This window comes from Sapajus apella, unplaced genomic scaffold (genome assembly GCF_009761245.1).
Source record: "Sapajus apella isolate SASKATOON/1434 unplaced genomic scaffold, GSC_monkey_1.0 scaffold56, whole genome shotgun sequence".
Lineage (NCBI taxonomy): Eukaryota > Metazoa > Chordata > Mammalia > Primates > Cebidae > Sapajus > Sapajus apella.
The window spans coordinates 8387845-8413392 of NW_022436996.1; the positions used below are offsets into that span (position 1 = coordinate 8387845).

The following is a 25548-nucleotide window of genomic DNA, read 5'->3' on the forward strand; positions in this document are numbered from 1 at the left end:
GCCTGCCCTGCCTCAGCGGGGAAGCCAAGGCCCAGGGGCTCACAGAGGCTATTCTCTGCTCTGCCACAGTGGTTTGGGCTTCACTTCTCTAGTTTCGTGCACATACACCCCTGCCCTGTCCCCCTCAAGGTCCCTCCTCACCCCATTCTTAGGTGCTGCGGTGAGCACGATAGAGTGCCAGTGTGGAAACACCTGCAAACACAGCCATGCTGCATGCTTCCTCATACAGGCAGCGCAGTGGCTGGCACAGGAATCACCACTGTCCTGACAGATCCATGTGGCAGCTGGACTCTGGACCCTAACAAAGGCCTGGACTGCCCACTACCCAGGTGTCCTGAAGAACAGCAGACCATGGCTCCTGTGTGGGTGGACAAGTAGCTCAGGTGAACCCTGTCCAGACCCTGCACTGTAGTTACCCTGAACAGGAGGACAAATAGATCACCCCCGGGCCTCCTTAGGGCAGCTCCAGACCCTGGTCCCTGCATCCTCCGGCACCTCCTGTGGGGCTGACCTACATCAATCCAAACACCCTTACACTTGCAGCAGGCCTGCTTCACACTGGAGTTGGTTAATTCTTTATGTGGGTTAAGCTAAACAAGAGAAAACTCTTTCTTTCCCTTTCCATGGGCACAATTGCTCTGCAAGTAGCCACTCAAGTTTATTAAAACAACAGTAGCTACCATTTATTGAGTGCTTGCTGCGTGCCAGGCACTATACCATATGCTTTACATAAGTTACTTGCCCAAGGACCTGTGGTGTAAATGACAAAGCCAGAATTGAACCCCAGAACTATCTGGCTCTTGTGGGGATGGTGAGCAGAGGGACAAGAGTGAAGGGAAAAGAAACAATGTTTCTAGCTTCTTATCAATAGCAGCATCATCCTATCACGCCCGGTGCTGTGCTGTTCAGTAGCCCTGTGAGGCTATTTAATTAAAATTGAATAACGTTCAGTTCCTCAGCTGCACCAGCCACATTTAAATACTCAATAGCCACATGTGGCTAATGGCTATGGAATGGACAGCACAGATATAGAGTGCTGTCATCATCAGGAAATGTTCTCTGTCAAACAGCCTGTCTAGGACACCTCCTTCAAACCCAAGCAACCCAAGAGAGGCTGTTTTCTTTTTAGCCTAAGGGATAACCTAAGGGAGTTCATTCATTTCCCTCTCTCAGTGCCCCTGCCATGAGCCAGGAAGACTAGAACACACTATTTTTGACCCCAACATTCCTCCTCTTGCCAAAAGGTCAAAGATGTTTCTTTACCAAATTCAAACCATTTAAAATAATAACAAAAGGTTTCAGGGGCATCCCCCACTCCCGCCAGTTTCTCTCTGCCAAGTCGCCGAGGGGCTGCCCTCTCCCTCGGCCTGTGCTGTCGTGGGGGCGCTGAGTGGCAGCTTCTGGTCACTGCAGTCTACCCTCCGCAGGCAGCTCTCCTGGGGCTGGGCAGTGGGACACCAAACCCTCCCAATGAGTTTGCTACTTAAAGCTGTGGGTGTTGGAGGAAGCCAGTCTGTTTCCATTTTATTTTCCCATCTATAAAATAGGATATTAATGAGGCTGACAGCCTTACCGAAAGACTTGAAGCTCCTATCCCTTGCCAAAAAACAACCATTTTTCAAGAAGCTATACCATTTTTCTTAGCTCCAGCCTTGCTCCTAACAAAAAAATACAAGGATGATGCAGGCAGTTCCAGAAGCCCCAACACCACCAAGCTCACCTGGCTCCACATGCCAGCCACTGCACCGCCCGAACGAGGCAGCATGGCTGCGTCTGCGGGATGTTTCCACATCTGTGGCCACGTGGCCACAGAGCCCCACTGCAGAGCTGCACTTACCAGGCCTTGGACAGGATTCAAAGGTCTGCACTTACCTGGCCATAGACCCCATAGAAATCTTTAAAGTCTCGATTTACTTATGGCTGTTTTCTGTTCCCTTTACATGCTCCAGAGTATTTTGGATTATAAACCACTAGGATAACAAATCTGACTGTCTTGTCTTGGACTTAATGACAGTGTCTCTTCCTAAACATTCTCTGACCCAGGTTTATCATTTTTAAATGAAAGAAAATGAAAACAGGTTGACAGTGCCACCCCATCCTTGCAGAAGGCTGCGATGTGACCGTAGAAGCAGCTTGGGCTAACAGGAGGCCTGAGATCTGCTGTCAATTTGAAACAGGACCTCGTGGACAAGTCACACTATCCCCACTCCCACCCTCCTTTCCCATGTGTTACTGCCCTGCCTGACTCATGGTGAGATTAAATGAGATAATGAATTAGAAAGCCTTGCTAAGAGAGCTGGAGATGGGAACCATTTTTTTAAAGAGTTGAACATATAGATGGTCCCAAGCCCATCTATATGTGCATCAAAATGATTTTCCATGAAAGTCCTTGAGCTTCTCAAAAGTAGGGGTTGTCTTGGGCAGCATCCCAGCATGATGCCTGGCCCACAGCAGGCTTGTAGTGAATCAATGCCAGGCAGACCCGACCTGGTCAGTGGGTCATACATTCTTTGCTCTGAGGGATTTGACCGTGTTCCCTTGGTGACCCAAAGCACCCATGTGTGGGAGTCTCAGTGAGCAGATTCTCATGAATTGATGCTGGAGAAAAAAGCTGCAATTAGGCCTCATTTTTTAACCCCAAGTCCTACCAGCACAGCTATTTGACTGATTTGATCGTGAAACAGGCCACTTACGGAAAATAACACATTCTGTTGTAAAGATGCTCCTGCAGGACTGATCTCGTCAGCATCTGCCAGCCCTGCACCCTCAGGCACCTGAATCACAGGACTCAGTGTTTCCACAGATCTGTCCTTGCAGGCGGTGTCTCTCTAACCCAGGAATGAAAGATGAGACGCAGTGAGGCCTAAAGTGGTTGGGCTTGCTCAACTTGATTTCAGAACGTGGCAAAGGCACTCGGCACTCCCTGGGGCAGTGCGGGGTGGAACAGCAGTTCCAGGAGAGTGGCAGGAGTCCGGGGAGCACCTAGGGCTGGTGTCCGGTGGAGAGTGCCCAGGAAAACCCTTCTGGTTTGGTTTCCTGTGGTCCTGAGCACTGAATGCTCAAGTAGGTGGTAGTAACCCTGGCTCACATCACCCCATGTGATTGCACACTGCATGGTTTGTAATCAAAGAACTGGACCAGGACACAGCAGCCCCGCTGAGTGCTAACCATCATCAGCACTGTTACCCGGGTTAGCTGTATCAGTCAGGGTGGTCCTCCTTGTCCACCCATCACCTTCAGATGTCCTTCTGCAGATCTACAACTGGAGCTTTTTCCAGACACAGAGGATTAAAGAACAGTGACCAGAAGCCAGGCTGAACCGCAAAAGCTCCCAGAAGGTAACACTTCTCTGCATATAGAGAAGGATCTGGGCCTGGGAGAAGTGGGCAAGAACATGTCTTCCTTCTTCAGAGCCACGTTGGGGTCCTTTCTTCCTCCTACCTCCCAGCTACCCAACCCTGGCACCCCAACACCCATCTCTCCACCCTCTCCAGTTCCCTCCTCTCCTCGGGGAAGATATCATTGAGGTCACAGCCTAGCCTGGAGCCCTGGGTTCTTCAGCACCAGGGACGCAGCCAACCCCACTTTGGAAGGGCATGGCAGGTGCCCTCTTGGGGGCAGGAGGCTGAGGAGCATATGTGGGAAGAGACACTAAATTGACTTGAAGGAGAGGGAAAGAGAGAAAACACCCCCAGCAAGAACTGGGCATGGGGAGTGTGTGCTCCTAGCCTGGGGCAAATGGATCTCTGAGCACACACAGACCCAGGCTTCAGCGAAGGTGGTTCGGAAAGGACAGTGAGACCATACGGAATATTCCGTCCATGTTCTCTTCTACAACGCCAGACTGATAAGGATCCAAGACAGTCAAGTCAGCCAGCCCACTTCAGACATGCCCCAGACAGGAGTAGGTGCAGTGTGCTTGGCTCTCTCCTGCACAGCTACCTCCTCAGGCAGCCAAGCCTCAGTGGAGCCCACCCTGCTCGTGCCCGTCTGACCATTACAAACATACCAGTGAGAAAGACACCAAACCACTCACTCCTTCCAAAAATATTTATTGGATGCCTACGACGTGCCAGCACTGGCCCTGGTGCTGGGAATATGCTTGGCTTTCCCTTGCCACGACCTCTGGCTTCCATCCTTGGTATCACCTAGTCTGTGGCGATTCTCCCACAGGGGCAACCCCCGGCCATCCTGCAGCCTGGGTGGGGTGGTGCCACAGCTGACCAGTCCAGACCCAGGCCACTTCACACCAGGATCCTCTCCCAGTGTCCCCAACAGACCCCTCACTCGGTGCTTGAAGCCTGAGGTCCAACCTCTGAAGAGGGTGGTCACATCCAGGCCTGCGGTGGGAAACTCGGATCTTCCCTCCTCCTTCAACCCACGCTGGGACCTTTCCCGGCACCCTTTGGGATGCTTCTGGAACTGTTCTCAGGTTTTGAGAGCTTTGAGGAATTCTCTAGTCCCGCTGTGGCATCCCCCGCCATCACCACAACCACGGGTCCGCGGGGCTCCCGCCCACTAGCGTGCCTCTTCCTTGGCGCTGGGCGCAGGGGCCGCGCGGTGCACGCGCTGGTGCTTGACCAGGTGCTGCTTCTGGCTGAAGCCGCGGCCGCAGGCGGGACACAGATAGGGCCGCTCGCCCGTGTGGTTACGCCGGTGCCGCGTCAGGTTGGGCTTCTGGCTGAAGCGGCGGCCGCACTCGGGGCACGGGTAGGGCCGCTCGCCTGTGTGGATGCGCTGGTGGATGGTGAGCGCCGACCACCACGAGAAGCTCTTGCCGCACTCGTTGCAGATGAACTGGCGCGGCTCGCCAGGCCCGGCCAGGCCTGCACGTCCCCGGCCCCACAGTGCGTCCCGGGCCCCCGGGGGCCGTTGGGGGCTCCGTGGCCGCGCGGCCAAGCCCGGGATGACCTCGGCTTGAGGCTGGTCGCCCGATTCGCCGGCTGGGACGGCGGGCTGGGCAGCGGCATGGGCGCGCTGGTGGGCGCGCAGCGCGGCGCGGCTGCGGCAGCTCTTACCGCAGCTGGGGCAGGGCGCTGCCTGGGCGCCCGGCAGGTGCGTGCGCAGGTGCTTGAGCAGGTGCTGCTTCTGGCGGAAGCCGCGGCCGCAGTGCGGGCAGGGGTGCGGGCGCTCGCCCGTGTGGTTGCGCAGGTGCCGCGTCAGGTTGGGCTTCTGGCTGAAGCAGCGGCCGCACTCTGGGCACGCATAAGGCCGCTCCCCCGTGTGGATGCGCTGGTGGATGTTCAGCGACGACCACCAGGTGAAGCTCTTGCCACACTCGTTGCAGATGAACTGGCGCGGCTCGCCCGGCCCCGAGGGGCGGGAGACGGCGGTCCGGGCCCCGGGCTGGCCCCACCAGCCCTGGCAGAGTCCTAGCCAGGCCCACTCGGGGCGCCCCCGCGGCGGCCCAGGCCGCAGGCGACAGGCCCGGCGCGACGCCGCATCCCGGAGCAGCTCGTGCAGGCCGGCGCTGGCACCCTGGCGGTCCCGGGCGTGCGCGCGCTGGTGGATGCGGAGGCCCACCTGGTGGCGGAAGCAGCGCTCGCACTCGGGGCAGGAGTGGGTGGCCGGCCGAGAGTGGGTCTTCTGGTGCTTGAGCAGGTGCTGCTTCTGGCTGAAGCGCCGCGCGCACTCGGGGCAGCAGAAGGGCCGCTCGCCCGTGTGGTGCCGCTGGTGGCGCGCCAGGTTTGGCTTCTGGCTGAAGCTCTTGCCGCACTTGCCACAGAGGTACGGCTTCTCCCCGGTGTGGGTGCGCTGGTGGATCTTCAGGGACGACCACCAGCTGAACCTCTTCCCGCAGTCTAGGCACACGAAATGACCCTCACTGGCGGAAAGCGCCGGGCTCAGGGGGCCAGAGGCTGCCCCGGGAGCCCGGCCTGCCAGCCCCGCATCCTGCTCAGCGGGAGGGGCCCACCTGGGACTCCCAGACTCCTCCTGTGCCCCTAGGGCTCGAGACCACCCCAAGGTCTGGCGTGGAGGGAGGCCCGGGTGCTGCTGGAAGATGTTCTCCTTGTCCTTCTCCGCAAGCATGGCCTGCGGCACCAGCGTCTGCAGCAGCCGCTCCGGCTTCTCCTGCTTGACCTTCATCACCAGCCCGGCTCCTGCCAGAGGCAAGCGGGAGAGAGGTCACCACTGCTCCGCGCGCTTGTCGGATGGAGAGAAGGAGCAAGAGAAAGAGGGAAGGGGTGCAGGAGGGCAGAGAAGGGATGAAAAGCGGGCACGACAAAAGGCAGAAGGAAAAGATTTTTAAACGAACAGAAGAAAACAGGGTCAAGAGAAGAAAAAAGGGTAGAGCAGGCAGAAAGGACAAGGGCAGGTTAAGATATGGGAAGAAGTGAAGGAGAAAAATACAAGAAAGAAACCATAAGTGAATCACTTGGCTGCCGAGGCCACAGGATCCCCAAGGCACAGGCTGCTCTGCCTTCTCCACCCTGAGGCCCAGGAGATGCAGGGAAGGTTAAAGAAACCAATCCAGTGAAATTTGCTGGCCCAGTGGACAGGGAGAAAGTGGCCAAGCTGCAAAATATACCATTCTTTTTCTAAGAGGATCGACGTGCTTTCTAAGTAAAGGCATGCCCACTCCCTCAGTGGTCAGAGAGACCAAACCCTGGGTCACTGCAGCACAGTCCATACTGGCGGGTCCCCTGCTCCAAGGCAGAAGCCATCGTGGCAGAACGCTTCACCTGCTGGGATCTTGGCTGTTTGGCAACTTGGCTTCCTTCAACAAAACCAAGGACAAGAAAGTAGGCCGGAAAGGCTACAGCACCCAAAAGAGGTGTTGCCTCACCTAACCCACTTTACTCATGAGCATCCCACACCTACTGCTCCCAGCCCACACCTTGTGCCATACACAAGTCTACAGAGGCACTTTGTTTTCCCAGCTCACAGAATAGAAGCCATAATAGAAACCATCTGCCACAGACACTAAAGAATGCATACTGTGTGATTCCATTTATGTGAAGAGGAGAAGCTGGCAAAACGAACCCATGAGTTAGATGTCAGGATAATGGCCCTATTACAGAGGGCACTGTGGGTGGAAGGCAGCATGGGGTCCGAGGTTCTGGTCATGTTTTCCATTGATGTGGGTGCTGGTTACAGGGGAATGTTTGCTTTATAAGAATTTATAGAGCCTGTGATCTATGCACCTTTCCAAAAACGTTTACATGCAATAAAAAGTAGGTAGAATAAAACAGCTGTGAACAAAGAAAAGAGAAAAATCTTTAAACAGATGTCAACATTACAAAGACAACAAAATAAACCCAAAGGAAGAAGAAGGGTACTAATAAAGATACAAACAGATTATAGATAAGGGACATGTAGCTGCAAAAAGGATTCTGAAAATCCCCAAATACTGTATATGGACTTTATATACATAAATTTGAAAACCTATATAAAATAGAAAATTTTACATGAAAATGTAAATTAAAACTGTCCCAAGAATAGGTAGAAAATCTGACTACATAAACAACTAAAAGAAATGAGAAGAACATCTCGGTCTACCTCAAAAATGAGTGACAGGCCATATAACTGTACAAACAGGTGCCGCTAAAACCTCAAGGGAAGGACTATTTCTGCCTTATATAAACAATTGCCCTGAATAGGAGCAAAGGGAAAGAGAAGTCTACAAGGTTGGCATAACTCCAGCATCAAAACAAGAATGGAGGTGGGCAAAAGGTTTATTGTTTTTTGAACACAGACACAAACACAAAGCAAGTTCAGTAGTATTAAAACAATAACACACCCTAACCTTGCTGAGATTTTCCCCAGGAAAGCAAAGATGGCCCAATACAATTTATAACATTACCTCATTAATAGTGAAAAAACTCACAATAGATGTAAAAAAGTCATATGATAAAATTCAATATTATTTCTGGATGGAGGGATCAAAGGAAGGAGAAGGTAGGGAAGGAGGAAGAAGGAAGGGAGGGAGGGGGAGAGAGAAGAAATCTCCTAGCAAACTAAGAAAAGAGAAACGAAGTGCACAAAGAATGTACTCTAGAAATTACAGCAAACATTATAACCAAAGCAAAAGATTAGAAGCCCATTACAGTTAGCAACAAAATGCGATGCTCACCATCCCTAAAATCAGTCAGCTGTCCTTGACGAACTAGCCAAGACATAGGGGAAAACAAAGAGACACGCATGAACATTGGAAAGGAGAGGAAGCTGCCGTTTGCTTATGATTATTAACCACCTGGAATGTGCAAGGTAATCCACTGATAAATATAAAGAAGAGCTCAGCAACATTGCCTAGTACAAAAACATACAAAAATGATATTTTAAAAGACAGCAATACAAGTAACTAGGAATATACCTAATAAACATGCAAAACTTATATAAAGAAAACTATTAAACCTTACTAAAGAGATAAAACTAAATAAAAGGACCAATGCACCACATTCTTAGATGAGGAGCCAAAGATGTTCTTCACTCTGAAATAACGTTGAAATTGTGTCATCCGATTTAAGTAAATTTTAAAATGTATCATGTATACAAATTGCCCAGAAAAATCCTAAAAATGAACAAAGAAGAATTTGGCTTATATGACATTAAAAGCAAAAATGCTACCACTGTACACATATGAATGGCTAGAATCGGCTGGGAGTGGTGGCTCACGCCTGTAATCTCAGCACTTTGGGAGGCCAAGGCGGGTGGATCAACTGAGGTCAGGAGTACGAAACCAGCAGGGCCAACAGGGTGAAACCCCGTCTCTACTAAAAATACAAAAAATTAGCTAGGCATGGTGGCAGGCACCTGTAATCCCAGCTACTGGAAGGCTGAGGCAGAAGAATCGCTTAAACCCAGGAGGGGTAGGTTGCAGCAAGCCAAGATCACAGCATTGCACTCTAGACTAGGCAACAAGAGCAAAACTCTGTCTCAAAAAAAAAAAAAAAAAAAAAAAGAGTGAGTGGCTAGAATCCAGACGGCTGGCATGTGCACACAGTGAGGCTGAGCAGCAATGGGGCTCTTGCCTTGCTGGTGGAAATGCGAAGTGGTGCCACCACCTCTGGAAGGCGGTTCAGCAGTTTCTTACAAAGCTAAATACAGGCTTGCCATCCAATCCAGCAGTCACTCGACTAGGTATTTACCCAAAAGAGTTGAAAACCTTTATCACAAAAAAACCACACATGGATTCTTATAGCTTTATTCCCAACTGCCAGAACTTGGCAGCAAACAAGATGTCCTTCAGTGGGTGAATGGATAACCAACTCTGCATGATGGAATATTAGTCAGTCATAAAAAGAAATAAGCTATGAAGTCACAAAAAGCCATGGAAGTACCTCACATGCAAACTTCTGGGTGAAAGATAACCAACGTAAAAGGCTACACACCGTATGTATCCAACTATATGACATTCTGAAAAGGGCAAAACTACAGAGATAACTGAAGGTGGTTGCCAGGAGTTGGGGGGTAGGGGGAGATAAATAGGTGAAGCACAGGGATTTGGGGGGCAGTGAAATATTCTGTATGATACTGTAATAGTGATACCGGACATTATGACTTTGTCAAAACCCAGATAAGGTACAAGACCAAGAGAGAACCCTAATGTCAATTATAGACTTTAGGTAATAAAAATGTATCTATATTGGTTCATCAATTATAACAAATGTACCACATGAATGCAAAATGTTAATAATAAAAGAAACTGGAGCTGAGGTATAGGGGAACTCTGCTTTCTTCACAATTTTTCTGTAAACCTAAAACTGCTGTAAAATATAAAGTAATCCCAGCACTTTGGGAGCCTAAGGTAGGAGGACCGTTTGCCCAGGAGTTGAAGACCAGCCTAAGCAAGAAGATCAACACCCTGTCTGTATAAAAAAATTTTTTTAATTAGCTGGGTGTGGTGGTGCACACCTGCAGTCCCAGCTACTCTGGAGGCTGAGGCTGAGGTGGGAGGATTGCTTAAGCCCACTACATTCTAGGCTAGGTTAGAGAGTGTGGCTGTGGAGAGAGAGAGAGAGAGAGAGAGAGAGAGAGAGAGAGGGAGAGGGAGAGAGAGAGAGAGAGAGATCCATTTGGGGAAAAAAAGAAAATAAAACCCAACTCTTGACTGACACAGTTGTTATTGTTATTGGCATGGCTGTTCCATGGTGGGCCTGGTGACATAAGGCTACAAGTCAGATTCCCTTTCACAAAATAGATAAATACATAAATAAAAGTAAAAAAGCTAAATACAATTATTACAATAATGTAGAGTACACATAATGGACAGATAGGCCAATGGAACAGAATCATTTGAAACATGATGCAAGAGACATTTCAAGCCAATGGAAAAAGGCTATTCATCAACTTAGAACCAACTCTCTCTTTGGGGAAAATATTTAAGTTAGATTCCTAGTGCAGACTGTTTATAAAAATCTGTTCCACATGGACTTAAGCACCAGTTTTAAAAAAGAAAATGGAAGTATTAGAAGAATTAAGAGAATTTGCTTAGAATCTAGAGGTAATTAAAAGCCCTCTTAAATAAGAAACAAAAGATAAAAACTAAATTTAAAACATCTGTATGACAAAAGATACTAAAAACATAAGTCCAACAGAAATGGGAATTTAGGCCAGGTGCAGTGGCTCACGCCAGTAATCCCAACACTTTGAGAGGCCAAAGCGGGAGGATCACCTGAGGTCAGGAGTTCAAGACCAGCCTGGCCAACATGGTGAAACCCTGTCTCTACTAAAAATACAAAAGAATTAGCCAGGCATGGTGGCGCATGCCTGCAATCCCAGCTATTCAGGAGGCTGAGGTAGGAAAATCACTTGAACTAGGGTGGCAGAGGTTGTAGTGAGCCAACATCACACCACTAATATCCAGCCTGGGCAACAAAAGCAAAAACAAGAAAAGAAGGGGAGGGGAGAGGAGAGAAGAGGAGGGGAGGGGAGGGCAGGGGAGGGGAAGGGAGGGGAGGGGAGGGGAGGGGAGATTTAGAGTGAATTTAGAGCAGCATTTTCCCATAGAACTTTCTGCAATAGTGGACAACGGTTTAATCTGAGCTCTTGAGCCACCTACGGTTACTGAACACTTGAAATATGACTAGTACAATTAAGAAATGACATTTTTAATTGTATTTAAGAAATTAATTTTTTTTAATTTATTTTTGAGACAGAGTCTCTCTCAGTCACCCAGGCTGGAATACAGTGGCACCATCTCAGCTCACTGCAGCCTCTGTCTCCGGGGTTCAAGTAATTCTCCTGCCTCGGCCTCACGAGTAGCTGGAATTATAGGCACCTGCCTCCACGCCCAGCTAATTTTGTATTTTTAGTAGAGATGAGGTTTCACCATGTTGGCCAGGCTGGTCTCGAACTCCTGACCTCAGGTGATCCTCCCACCTCAGCCTCCCAAAGTGCTGGGATAACAGGCATGAGCCACCTTGCCTGGCTGTACTTTAATTTAAACCTAAACTTAAAGTAGAAGAGTCCTATGTGGCTAGGCCACATGCTAGACAGTGCAGGTCTAGGAAAAAATATGTGCAGATATAGAATAGGCAAACGCTTAGTATCCAGACTATAAAACAGACTCCTATACATATGATAAAAAGAGGTTCAACCCCACTAGTCATCAACAAAATGCAAACTAGAAGTGTAGCATCTTTCAACCCCCCATACAAGCAAAAATATTAAAAATCAATAATATCTCTACAATATGTGTGGATACTACACAGGAGAACAGGTATACACATGGGTATTCTGAGAGCATAAACTGAGGCAGAATTTTTGAAGAACAATCTGACAGTGTTTATTAAAGTTAGAAGTGTAGAGAGCCTTCTGGCCCTTTCCAGCCAGCAATTCCATTCCACATGTTCACCTAAGAAATATTGACATATGAGTGTAAAGAGGAATGGTCCAAGAATGTTCACTGAAGTGCTCTTTGTAATTAGCACACAATGGAAAATAATTTAATTATCCTAAAAATAGTTTTAAGAAAAGGATCACTCCCTTCGTAATATGGAATATTATGCATCAAATAAAAAGAATGGAAAAGAACTATGTATGCCAATATGAAAAGATTCTCAACACATTTTAAGAGGAAACAAAAATAAACTGAAAAACTGTGTGAATCATCTGATTAAATTTATTAAAAATTTTATGTCTATAGAGACTTAGGTATATAGACATGCATGATGCAGGATGAGTCACACCAATCCAAGACCGATGGTTGTGCCGTGTCCATCAGGTGGCTGATGGCTGGTCCCCCCTCAGCCCTCCCAGCCAGAAAGATGACTATAGGCCAGAAAGCCCCAGGATGCCTGGACAGTGCTGTCACACCCACCTGCCGAAGGGCACCTGGCGGACATAAATGACTGGGTTGGGCAGGGTGCTGAGCCCAGCACTGGTGTCCCTAGAGGCCCTGGAGTTGAGGGGAGTGTGCTGAAGCTCCAGCAGCCCCAGGCACACTTCCGTTTTTTGAGCTCCCGTAGCCTCTGTCATGTTCCATTCTTTGACATGGCTGTCCCAGCCCCGATCCCCCCCCCCCTGAAATTCTGCATCAATGGGACATACCAGTTACTGGCTGAAGGCACTGCCTCATGCCTGCTTCAGAAAAGACAAAGGCACGCAGCCTGAGCAGAGGAGACCCTGGCTCCATAGGAGAAGCGCAGGCCACTGGCCACCCATGGAGAGTCCTGAAATAATGGCTCCACTCCCCAGTCATCATGAAAAGGATCATGTTTTAGGTTTTAATCGTTCAGATAAAATTAAAAGGTGCAAAATACAGATTATTGCTTAATGAGTGCAGTTTCCCAGGTGATGAAAATGTTCTGGAAATAGATGGCGGTGATGGCTATACAACACTGTGAATGTACTGAGGCCACTGAATCATACACTTAAAAATGGTTACAATGGTAAATGTTCTGTTATGTATATTTTGCCACAATAAAAAAAACACAAATTAAAAGTTGCTTAAAAGAGGTAAGCTGTCAATTGTCTGAAAAATGGGGACCTCCAGATGAGTGGTTCCCTTAGTCTAGCCAGAGGCCAGTCCCATGTGCCTCCATGTCTCCAGGAGTCTCGGCTGAAGAGTTTTTCACACTCTTCCCTAAAACCACAGGGTTCCCCAGAAGCTGCCACAGGGAGGAGAGAGGGCCCCAGCCGACCCCACAGCTGACATCAACCAGAGCTACCTCACAGTAACTCGGGATCCTAGGTATGAGTCTATCTGGGGAAAGGGCGTCTGTAACATGCTGCGCACGTGCGCTCTAGGTTCCACTGGAATTTCCAAAACACACATGCAGCTAGAGTGCTTCTGCCACCCCCCTGGCTCCTTGGACGGGGGTGCAGCTACACGACTAGGCTCCCTGATGGTATGTGTCCACACACCACACGCCATGCTTTGCACTGGCCACGCTTCTCTTTCACCCCGCTGCCTGGTTTTTGTCTCAGTCTTGGGTCTGCTGATATGATTTTCCTGAGAGGGGAGGCGGCTCTTCCCCAGCGGCAATGAGGCAGGGGTCATGGGGTCTATGGGGCAACTCCCCTGGGAGGGGAGAGGGAGGTAAAGAAACCCGAATCACACTGTGCTGAAGGTCAGACTCCCAAGGGTGCTGGGCGTGCTCTGGACTCAACTCCACCGAGGGGCCTAGAGACCTTCTGCAGCCGGGCCATGGGCCACATGCCACATGCGCCAGGCGCACTAGGAAGGGCTGCAAGTGCTGCTCCCGGACGCCAGGGGCTGCTCCACCCCAGGCTCAGGGATGCTGGGCAGGGGCTCCAGCCAAGAGCACATGATCATGCCGGGAAACTGTCCACAGGCAGCCAGTATTTCATCACAACCAGCTCTAAGCAGCTTAGCCAATAAGGACCCTGAACTTTGAGTGACCCCAGAAAGCGTTGGTGGACTGAACTGAAGACAGTGTCCTGATGGATGAGCCACGGGGTTTGTTCCAACCAACTGTTCTACCTAGAGTGCTAGTTTTCCATGTGAAAAATGGAATTAATTAATTAATATGACCCCACAAACTCCCTATTCCAGTAGATAAATAACCCTCCGTTTCCTCAAGGCATGGGTGCGCATGTGTCCCCTTGCCAAACAAGTTAAGGGACCAGGCTTTGCCGTTTTTGAGCTCCCATAGCCTCTGTCACTGTTCCATTCTTTGACATGCCTGTTCAAGCCCTGGTCCCCACCCTGAAATTCTGCATCAGTGGGATGTACTAGCTACTGCTGAAGGCACTGGCTCGCACCCGGCTTCAGAAAAGGTAAAGGCACACCGCCTGGGCGGAGGGAACCCCTGCTGCCCTGCCTCCTCCCTTCTCCCTTACCTGTGCCGTCGCCAGCCAGGCCACTCTCCATCCCTGGAGGCCTCCGAGCATCAGCGCCGGCTGCGTCCCTTCCCTGCCATCTGTCAGAAAGAAAAGCAGAAGAGAATGTGCCTGTGGGACAAGGACAAAACTCAGGGTCCCCAGCCCTCCTCCCATCCCAGAGAACACTCTCTTGTCCAAAGAACTTTGCTATCCATGGCCACATTGGAAATGGGCAGGGGTCTTTGTATGCATACCTGCTGAGAGCCATAATTCCCATTTTACCAAAGAGGAAACTGAAGCCACAGAGGGCCCCTGATGTGCCCCATGTCATGGAGGTGATGAATGGCAGAGCTGGACAAAAACCCAGGTCTAACTCCCACACCAGAGCCTCACACCCTACACCCTCAACATCCACAGGGCAGCAAGTGATGGACACCACACCTGAGAAGCGGGAGCCTCAGGTAAGGTTAGAGACATGTCTGTGATGCCACGGTCAGGAATGCACCTGGAGGGCAGAACGGCCCTACATGTTTCCTCCGTCACCGCCCCCCCTTTCAAATCCCCCATCCATGTTCTAGCACAAACCCTTCCAGAGAGCTTGGGGGCCAGCGTCTCCATACAAGAGCCCATGCCCAGTTCACTGAACTAGGATTCATCTTTTTTTGTTTTTATGCCCAAGTCTTCTGAGCTTTTCCTGACATGCCTGGAATATGAGCAGGACTGATCACACTGCTACGTGGATGCCCCAGGCCTTTGCCCTGGCTGTCCCCTTGTCCCAGATCCCCGTCTGGCTCACTGGCTAACCCCCTTGCTTCTGTCAGCTCCTGGCTTAAATGTCCCCTTCTCAGAGGGGGCATCCCTGGCACCACTTCTTCTTCTTCTTTGAGATGGGATCTTGCTCTGTCGCCAGGCTGGAGTGCAGTGGCACAATCTTGGCTTACTGCAACCTCCACCTCCTGGGTTCAAGTGATTCTCCTGCCTCAGCTTCCCACGTAGCTGGGACTACAGGCGTGTGCCACCACACCTAGCTAATTTTTGTATTTTTAGTAGAGACGGGTTTCACCGTATTGGCCAGGCTGATCTCAAACCCCTGACCTTGTGATCCACCCACCTCGGCCTCCCAAAGTGCTGGGATTACAGGCGTGAGCCACCGTGCCCGGCCCCTGGCTCACTAGCCTAACCACCTCCCATTTCCTCTCGAAAATTTTTGCCACCCGACATGATCTTGTCTGTTCCCCACCACGGCAAGGCCAGGAGCTCTTCACGCTTGCCGCCGGATCCCCAGGGCCCAGAGCAGAGCCGGGCACTCAGAAGGCCAGTAACAAACATGGGTGGCAGGAGTATGCTGCCCCGACTGGCCAGGAGCTTGCAGCCTGAAGATTCAGCTCGTCCTCACTGGGGGTGCCCATCTCCTAAGGACAAGGGTGTGGTCCCACGCGCCTGTACCCCCTAGCAGAGCAAAAACGTGGCTGCCCACGGAGGTGCACAGCTCACGCTTCCTGCTGCCTCAAGGGAGGGGCTCTTCCAGGTTTTAGTCAGCCCGTCCTCCCAGGTACCATGGCTCGGCCACCCTCGCAGAAACACCCACCCCAGGCACTGAGAGCCTCGCAGAGACCCAGGCTCCCTCTCCCACATCTCCTTCAGAGCACAGACACTGGGAGCACACACACAGACTGGGAATCTGGACCCTCACAAGAGAGGTAGGGAAGGAGTGAATATGAATCTAGAAAACACAAAAAATCATTTTCCTGGTGCAAAGAGGGGAAGAGAAGAAACACCCTCCTTTTCCAGAGCATTTTGTTTAGAAACTTCTAATTAATAAGCTCTATCTCTGTCTTTTTGAGATGTATGTAAATCTTCTTTTATTTTTTTATTTTTACAGTAAATGCTCCTCAAGTAGAAATAAATGTTTTCAAAAGCTAAATAAGGCCAGGCAAGGTGGGTAATCCCAGCACTTCGGGAGGCTAAGTGGGTAGATCACCTGATGTCAGGAGTTCAGCCTGGCCAACATGAGGAAACCTTGTCTCTACTAAAAATATAAAAATTAGCCAGGCGTGGTGGCACACACCTGTAATTGCAGCTACTCGGGAGGCTGAGGCAGAATAATCACTGGAACCTGGGAGGTGGAGGTTGTAGACAGCCAAGACTGGGACAGAGTGAGACTCTGTCTCAAAAAAAAAAAAAAAAAAAAAGCAGCAAAATAAGCCTCTGCCAGGGTCACAACTCAGAATTGGCTTTCCCACGGTCCTGGGGGCCATTTCTTTGAAATTTAAACATTAAGGAAGATGCCGTCCCTACTTCCCAGTCTCCACAGGAGGGTAGGGGCCTAACCAGCAGGCACCTGGCTCCAAATCACAAACCTATCTCCTGTCATAAAAATACGAGAAGTTTATTTTTCCTGTGGGTAAAGGCAATTAGCTAACACAGACGGTCACGCCAATTACCAGGTGAATTTAGGACGACCTGCGTGTGACAAATGTTGCTTTCCAGTCCTCTTGCTGGAGGCTGGTTGCTGTTCATCCTGAGAGCATGTCTGAGTGAGCCACACCTGCCTGGCTCTAGCAGGCAGAGATGCTGGTCTTTGATCTCTCAGGTGATTGCCCGTGATACACATCGCATTCCGGTTTCACACACATTCAGTTTTTTTAAAAGCTTTTTTTCTCTTCTACCTTTGCAAAGAGCTTCTCTGCGTTGGCAAGAGATTTTGTTTTCAATTCTATTTCCCCAACAGGGGTCTGTAAGCACGCCTACTATGGTTTCTTACAGACACTCTAACCTGGTTGTGGTGCAGAGAAAATGTGAGCAGTGGAGAAGGAGGTGCAGGGGGGCCCTGGTGGGGCTCTGATAGGTGCTGGGGGGTTCTCCCTCCACGCCACCCTCCTCCCTCTGCGCCACTCTGTGAGCTTCTACATGCCACACCTTGGGAAACCTCTCACCAACTGGACTTAATGTCTACCTAAAAAAGCACACAGGGGCTGGCGGACAGAGAAGCCACCTTGATGAAGGGAACTCAGACTGAGGGGGGCAGAGCCCGGGCCAGAAATCCAGGAGGACAGAGGGATGGGCCTGGGTTTACAAAATGTGAGACCCCCAAGCCAAATCAAAGACAGTCCTACTGCACCCACCCTGCCTCCCAAGAAGTATTAGGACCTAACAGCCACCCCGCAGTAGCAGGGCTTCCACTGTCTTGTCTCGGGCCACACCAGGGCTCGAGGGGAAGCAGCCTGTGGTTTATGTAAGAACAGAGGCAGAGATGGAAGGAAGAGGACCCCTGAAGGCCCAAGAGGAAGGAGTGAGAAATTCAAGGGGGAGACACAGAGGACAGCAGTAAGGGGAAGCCAAGTCTTTGGGGACTTGCCGATACTGGTGTGCTCAGGTGGGCTATGTCTGGGAAACGGCACAGCAGGTTTCCTACAGACAAAATCCAGGAAAGCCCTCCACGTGACACATTCCAGCCTGGCCCACCCTAAGCTTCTCTCCTATTCTGCCTCTCACTCTGCTCTGCTCATGGCAGTCCCCTCCTAACCCAACATCCCAACATGTCCTCAGCCACCTGGAGACACCCAAGTGAGCGGGCTGCCCAGCAAAGCACCCTGGCCAGAAGACAGGCGTCAAGGGGCAGATGTGCCATCTGCCACCAGTGCCCACATTGAGTCTTGGAAGGCCACTTCGTTCATCGTACAAGAAGGCCCCTGACCCCTACTGGACCACCTTTCCTCTCCGCAGTCCCTCAGGCTCTGAGGGGAACAGGACACACAGAGGTCCCCTTTCCACGCCTGGCTCTGGCCCGGCCCTCCCCGCACGGGGTCAGGCTGCAGTTCAGTAAGAGCCCCCCGTGGGCAGGCCTCAGCCTGTGCCCAGCTGCCATGACAACTGCGGACCAACCGCACAAAGAGGGGATTGAGCTAGCAGCAGGTGGAGAGGCCAGGGCAGGGGAAGGCAACAAAGGAGCTTTGCTTGTGGCAGAAACTTGGGGGTGGGGAGGCCAGACAGCAGCTGGGGCAGGAGGAAGGCCACAAGCCAGAAAGAGGCACCTCAGGGACCTGTCCTGCTCTCCATGTCAGGAGAGGTCCTCCCCATCTCCGCCCTGGAACCTCCCACCAGCCCAGCACAGCTATCAAAGACCCAGCACCCCAGGTCAGGCAGTCAGCAGCAGACCATGCCGCAGACATCACCTGCTGCAGATATCACCTGCTGCCGATATCACCTGCTGCCAGTGGAGCGGAAGCAGGATCTGCCACCAGGCACTAAGGCTTTCAGGGGTGGGGGCAGCTCCCCAAACCCCAGCCAAAGGCCCAGCATCAGGACCTCTCAGCCCTGAGGTCCCAGCAGGTCCTCACTTGCTGGGCACTGCTCAGCTGCTCTTCTGTAGGAGAACTCCGCAGAAACTGGGCTCCCCAGGCCCGGCCCATGCCCAGCCAATGCCCCCCTGCCCATGCTGCCCTTCTCTACAGCCTCATCCTTCCTAACTCCACCTGGTCCCCAGAGCCATCCTGCCCTCTCCCCTGGCCCACACCTGACTGCTATGTCCTCAACTAGTTCTGTCTCCCTGTGAGACCCCTCATTCGGGTTAGCCCCAGGGAGCAGGGACTTGCTCCCATGCCTGCCCACCCCTCACAGGCAGAAGGTGTGTAATGTGCATTGAATGACTGAGTGAATGAAACAATGGAGGACTCAAGAGGTGGCTCCTCAGGCTCCAGTCTTCTGTCACTATCAACAAATCCCTCAGGACCAGCCAGTGGTATTCTCTGCCTCTGATTTCAGTTAATAGCAGTAGATGTTTTTAAATTAAATATATGATCATAGGGACATGAGAAAGTGATGTAAACACTAAAACCACACACAAACACACCCAGACACAATCATATCGAAATACAGCTAAGTAAACAAAAGTTCAAAGACACAAAATTACATGAGAACACCTGCAAAACTGTCTATGCAAATACAAATAATGTGAGATAGTTTTTTAAACTCACAGACACACCTACAGATCCACAGGCACACAAATGTGCCACTGTGAACCAGGTCAGCACAAATCACTGCACAGCACACTTAGGAACACAGAAACACAAAGCCACCCATGACACAAGTATCCTTGCACACCCATGGCCATCCCATCGGGACCACTTGCTCCAAGGGAAAGAACTCAGAGAGGTAGAAACAGAAGCAGCATACCCTCATCGAGCCAGGAAGCTGGGGGCCATGAGTCACTGTTGGATGACCTGCACTGGGGTGGCATAGGTCAGCAGGAGCTGCAGCTGGCTGGAGAGAAGGTAGAGCAAGACAGAAAGCCCTAGAAAGAAAATGAGCCTGTGTCCAGCAAGCCTGGTGCAGCCTGAGATCCTCCAGGGCCTGGCCTGTGCGCTCTGGCCCAAGGGGATGCAGCGGGCCTCTCCTCTTCAGCCAGCTTTGGGTGACCCTGGGCCGACACCTGGCTGGCTCCTTGCTCTAGTCTCCCCCTAGAAGCCTACTGCCCGAGGCTGGCAAGGATGTCCTTCTCAAGGCCACCCTTCCTGGTCCCTCCCCTCAGGACCCTGTGTCTTAATCAGGAGCCCCAAGTCCCAGCCCACCTGTCACTCACCCACTGCTACTCCCTGGCTAGGCTCTCTAGCACTTTGGGCTCAGGTTCCTGATGGCGCAGGTGAACGGCTACCTGCTCCCCGGGTTTGGAAGCACCACCGGTGGCAAGCCTAAGCCCGATGTGCCAGGCATTGTCTGTATAAGCCTCTGCCAGTGGCCCTGCTGCTGCTCACTCTTCCTAAACCATCACTCCTTCCAGCCACTTGGGAATCTCAGAGGCCCCCAGTGCCACATGGGAGCCTCCACACTCCACCTCGCAGGAGAAGTAGGGTTTGCCATGGCTTTGGTTGTGGCACTGTCTGCAGAGGCCTCCACTTACCAGTGCAGTTCTGCCTGCCCCTCCCAGAGCTCCCAGCCCAGACCAGGTGGGCATCCTCTCCCGGACCTGGAGGCCTCCATCCCTACACCCAGCATCAGGCACCCTGCACCCTCTCACAACGCCCCGTTCCGACCCCATGACCCACCCTATTCCTCTCCAACTTCCCAGATCCCCCTCAGCACAAGACCACCCCTACTGTGACCTGTCTCCCAGCCCTGACCCTTCCCCTCTTCCTAGCCACCATCTTCAGACCTCAGTCTCCCAAACACCCCAGTCCTCAATCTGGGGAGGGGGCAGAGGAGGGGAGGCAGGGGTAAGGGCAGGACACTGTCCCACCCAAAGAGCAGGCCACAGTGGAAAAAGCTGTTGAGAGGCCCCAGACAGGGACTGGATTGGGTTTGCTTCTGGTTAGCCACTTGATCCCAGGCAAACCACTTTCCTTCTCTGGGCCTCAGTTACCCCACCTGCAAATGGAAATAACACTTGCGCGTGGTATAGAATTGTTATATCGAGGGGTGGGGACAAGAACCATGTAAGAGGACTCTGAGAGACAATCCCAAAACGCAAGACAAACTCTATTTAGGTCACTGCTATTGCCATCACCTGCTCCCCACTCAGGGTTATGAGAACTGTACCTCGGGGGATGAAGAGCCAGTCCAGTTGCAAGGCTTCAGTTTGCCCCCACCAACATTCCCAGACGTGATCCGAATCCAGCCAGGTCACTTGCCTAACCTCCCAAAGGTCCCCAATTCCACCCCAGCCATGATCCTGAGGTACCTCCTTCCAAGACTTCCTTCACCGGCCAGAGGTGCACACCCGTGCTGGAACTGTCCACCCGCACCTCCCATGCCGCATACCCATGGCCCCCTCCTTGAAGCCTCTGCTTACCCACCTTCAGAGGCGAGAGCTGGCCTCGGCCCGAAGTCTAACACTCAGGAGCCTGTCAGGGCCCAGATCTGAGCTGATGGCCGAGGACAAACCCAGCTACTAACAATCTTTAATCAGGTGTCACATTTTAATTAATAAACACTTTTCCATCCCTTGCTGCCTTCAAAGGACCTTGGGAAAGGAAAATGAGGTGGAGCAGGGACCCCTTCAGGGACCTGCCACACCCTCCGAATCATGAAAATAAAGGAAAATCTTGAGTTCTCTCCAGGGAAATTCCAGGCACCTAGCTGGTCCTGAGAAGTAAAAGAGCAACCTGATAAGGCAATCATAGCGAAAACAGCAAGGAAGTTAGACCATAGGAGACGTGTGGTTGCCTATAGAAACTAAAGATAACATCTCAGCATACGTCCCTGAGTTGTTTTTCAGAAACCCAGATCCCCACCAAATGGACGTGCTGGCACACAGACCTCAGATAAGGGGGAACTGAGAAGTCAGCTCTGCTGATCGCTCCCCACTGCACCCTGACACGCCCCATCCTCTCACAGCTCCTGAAGGTGCCATGTTCTGGCACCCTGTGACCAATCTTGGAAGACCCTTGCTCAACTCTCCCCTTCCCAGCCCAGATCAGGGATCGCTTTGACCAGGAAGCCTTTTTGGACACACCAGGCTCGGTCAGGAGCCTCTTCTCTGTTTCACCTGTGCACCCAGGACCATCGACATGGAATCATCATCATCAGCAATATTTTGTCAGTCTGCAACAACAAGACTACATGCATCTTAACACAGGCTCCTTCTCTCTCCCCTGCACCCAGTACAGGCCCCACACACATCTTCCTGGAGAGTTCTCCACCACACCCTACACGCACGCACTTCGAACTTCTGCGGTGCTTCCCTCTCACTCACCTCCATCCCCAACCCTTATCCCCGCTCGTTTAATCACACATTTATTGAGCACCTACTATGTGTCTGTCACTCTGCAGCGAGCACTGGGGTTCCTGCCCCCAGAAGCTGATCTATCAGGGAGGCTGACAGGGACAGGGAACTCGGAACAACGGGACAGCCCAGGAGGGGCCGCGCGCGGGCGACCCTCTGTTTGTCACCGCGTCCTCCCTCCGTCCTCACAAGCCTCCCTCCTGACCTCGCTGCCTTGGCCTGGGGCCCTCCCCACCCCCGGCCGCGCCCCCTTCCCCTCCACTGTGTGGGGGCAGGGGGAACGCTTGAGACCCGGGGCTCGGGGGTAGCGCGGGCTCGAAGGGGGCGCGCGGGGCTCAGGGCAGCCCAGGACCCCAGTCCCATCCCTCTGCCCCAGCCCGGGCTGGGCGGAGGCAGCACGGGAGGAGCGGGGCCGGGCGCTGGTCCTTCCCTCGCACCGCCCTTCCCCGCCCAAAATGCAGAGGGACTCCGAGGGAGGCGACGGGGAAATAAATACCTTTGACTTTGTGGCTAAGGTTAACGGGAACTGCCACCCCGAGGGCGACTTGGGCACCGGGCTCTAGGCCCTGGCCATTCCCGGGGCAGGCGGGGCGGGCACGAGCGTCTGATTGGCTGGCAGGCCTGGCCATCCCTGGGGCCGCCCAGTCACCCCATTGGCTGCGCCGCTCAGATGACCCGCCCGGCCCTATCGGAGCAGCCCGCGGGGCGGCCCCTTTGTTCTCTGGAGCCAATAGCCGAGGGAGGAGGGCTGACCTCGCCCCCGAGGGCGAGCAAGGCCCGGGCCGGGGGTACGCGCTCGCAGCCGGCCGCAGGGCCGGTGGGAGGAGACCTGGCGAGTCAGGGCCCCGGATGGCCGATGGGGTCCCGGCACCCCTGCCAGGCCCGCGCGCCCGTTGTTACGCCTGCACTAAGCGCAAGCTCGCCGAGCGCCACAGCGCGCCGGGGGCTGTTTCTCCCTGCTGCGGACCCATCAGGGCCCCGACGGAAACCCCGGCTGAGTCTGTGGCTGCCCTCAAGCCGCGACAGCCCCACCGTGGGATGCGATAACTTTTAGGGTTCACTGCGAGGGACCTTAGAAATCGCTACACTCGACCTCTTCGTTTTCTGTTTCGGGGAGGGGAGTCTCGCTCTGTCCGCAGTGGCTTAGTGCAGCCTCGAACCCCTAGCTCAAGCAATCCTCCTGCCCAGCTAACTTTTTAAATTATTTGTAGAGACGGGGGTCTCGCTGTGTTGTCAGGCTGGTCTCAAACTCTTGAGCTTAAGTGACCCTTCCGCCTCGGGCCTCCCAAAGTGTTGGGATTACAGGCCCGTGCCCGGCCCAATCGCTTTGTTTTCTAGCTGAGGAACCACTGTGAGGTTATGTTACTAGGTCGGGTTACTAGGTAGGGCTTCCAGGAGCGGAATCATCCCCGTCCAGCTGCTAACCCGGTCCAGACTGCCAAGAAGAGACCTTCAGGAAGGAGTATCTTCTCAACTACCCACCCCGATTGTTAAGGAAATGCCTCACGCTTCTCCCTCCAAGGGGGCGCAGCTGGGTCAACTCCCACTGGCAGGATCCTCTCCAGAGCTGCTGGAAGCTGCGTTTGGGACATGAGGAAGATACAGACAGAAGATGGGCCTCTGGGACTTTCTACAAACCGTTGCCGTTTGGCAGGTGGACCTTATTTTCTCCCATCAACAGCTGATTAAACATTTGCCACAGGCCCACCTGCGATTTAGCCTGAGTAGCACAGCAGGAACCGGGGACTGAGATTCTATTTTGTCACTGACTTCATGTGTACTCTTTATAAAAGATACTTTTCTGTTTCTGGACTTTGACTTACTCATCTATAAAATAGGGTTAATAATTTTCTAGTTGCCTGCATACCTTACTGAGTTGTTACCGTTAATTTGGTTATATTATCTATAGAAGGATTTGTAAAATACAAAATCATACACACCCTATAAAGAGACTACACATCACTAGCTATCAACACTTTAGAGTCTCATTCTCTTCTTTATTTGTTTTAGTCACCCATTCAATGCACGAAAATAAAGAAACATTTGAGTCCCTTCAAGGGAAATTCCAGGCACCTAGCAAGCCCTGCAACCAGCAATTAGGGAAGTGAATGTATGACCTGCTAAGCAAGAAAGTAATAATAGCTTAAACAATAGTCCCCAAATAAGAGTCACCAATGTTAGCTTCCTCACAGAAACTGAAGGTAACCTCTTGACAAATGTCCTTGAGTTGTTTTTCAGAAATCAGGACCCCCACCAGTGGGCATCACTTCCACTCTCTGGGCCTGTTTCCTCCTTACAGGGGAGACTTCCTCCAGACTGGCATCCCATGACCAAGGGTATTTCCGAGGTAGAAAAAATGGAGAACCTCTGGGATCCTATCCATTAAGCAAAAAGGGAGGTGGGGCAGGGAGGCTGCATATGCATGTTTTCAAATACACAGGAAAAAATGTTAGAATACTACTCAAACTCTTCACAGTGTAAGCAGAAAGGATTTGGGGGGTGGGATGGGGAATGAAGGGGGACTTTCACATTAAATAGATCTGAATTGTTTACTTTTAAAGATAATTTAATACTTTTGTAATTACAGAAAACAAAAACTGGATTCTTCAGAAGAGAAGGGCAGCTCCTTCCAGCAGACCCCTCCAACCCAGGCAGTCCCCCCCAGGGACTGCTGTGGCGATGAACCAGGCAGAGCAAAGGCCCAAGAACCACTGGGCCACCCACCAAGAGACTCGGGAAGGAACCCGAACAAGTTCACTCTGTTCCTGCTTTACCAGCCCTCTCAAGGCTACTCGTGTGACCTTTCTGTCCTTCGGACCGCTTTCCCATCCCCTCAACAAGCAGTGGGCAGTTGAAACACTGAGGACACCCACACCTCACTCTCCCCATACCCTAGACTATTTCCTTTAAAGAGGATTTTCCAAAAGGTAAGGACCCCTGGTCAGATCCGCTCTCACCCTCATCCTTGCCTCCAGTGCCTCTGATACTAACCTAGGTGCCCACCCAAGGACCTGCCCCTGCTCCCTGACCATCATTCCCAGACATCCGGCTACTCTTTCCTGGCCATCTCCCCTTCCCTGGAAAACCTGTGTTCCCTCTAAGAGAAAAAATGTGACTGGGGCTTTAAGACCACGCCCTCTGCTTCCATGCTTTGACAGATAATTTGCCATCAATAACATAGGTTTTTAAGTGGCCCCATAACCCCATAAACCAAAAGGAAGCTTGGAAGCTGTTATTTCCATCCTACACACTTTAAGCCCCACCCACACAGTCAGCATTTAATAGTTTCTTTTTTTTTTTTTTTTTTTTTTTTTTTTGAGACAGAGTTTCCCTCTTGTTACCCAGGCTGGAGTGCAATGGCGCGATCTCGGCTCACCGCAACCTCCGCCTCCTGGGTTCAGGCAATTCTCCTGCCTCAGCCTCCTGAATAGCTGGGATTACAGGCACGCGCCACCATGCCCAGCTAATTTTTTGTATTTTTAGTAGAGACGGGGTTTCACCGTGTTGACCAGGATGGTCTCGATCTCTTGACCTCGTGATCCACCCGCCTCGGCCTCCCAAAGTGCTGGGATTACAGGCTTGAGCCACCGCGCCCGGCC

General features: G+C 51.9%; 1 protein-coding gene across 3 annotated transcripts; it reads right to left on the bottom strand.

The window, feature by feature from the left end:
* Positions 1–4032: 4032 nt before the first annotated feature.
* On the bottom strand, positions 4033–25235 carry ZNF775 (zinc finger protein 775). 3 transcript variants are annotated; one of them, XM_032245065.1, is made up of 3 exons: positions 23432–25235; positions 14248–14327; positions 4033–6101 (listed from the first exon to the last, which is right to left on the bottom strand). In XM_032245065.1, the coding sequence occupies exons 2-3, from the start codon at positions 14276–14278 to the stop codon at positions 4519–4521; spliced, it is 1614 nt and encodes a 537-aa protein (XP_032100956.1). In that variant the 5' UTR covers positions 14279–14327; positions 23432–25235; the 3' UTR covers positions 4033–4518. The 3 variants fall into 3 exon arrangements, with proteins under 3 accessions (XP_032100956.1, XP_032100954.1, XP_032100955.1); XM_032245063.1 differs by lacking the exon at positions 23432–25235 and adding an exon at positions 22446–22537; XM_032245064.1 differs by lacking the exon at positions 23432–25235 and adding an exon at positions 19405–19522.
* Between the last annotated feature and the right edge of the window lie 313 nt (positions 25236–25548).

Bases quoted from the DNA above. Each gene is read 5' to 3' on its own strand.
- ZNF775 (XM_032245065.1), bottom strand. From the start codon at position 14,278: ATGGAGAGTGGCCTGGCTGGCGACGGCACAG. The intron at 6,102-14,247 runs GTAAGGGAGAAG...TGCCTCTGGCAG, and splicing joins CCTGGCTGGCGACGGCACAG to GAGCCGGGCTGGTGATGAAG.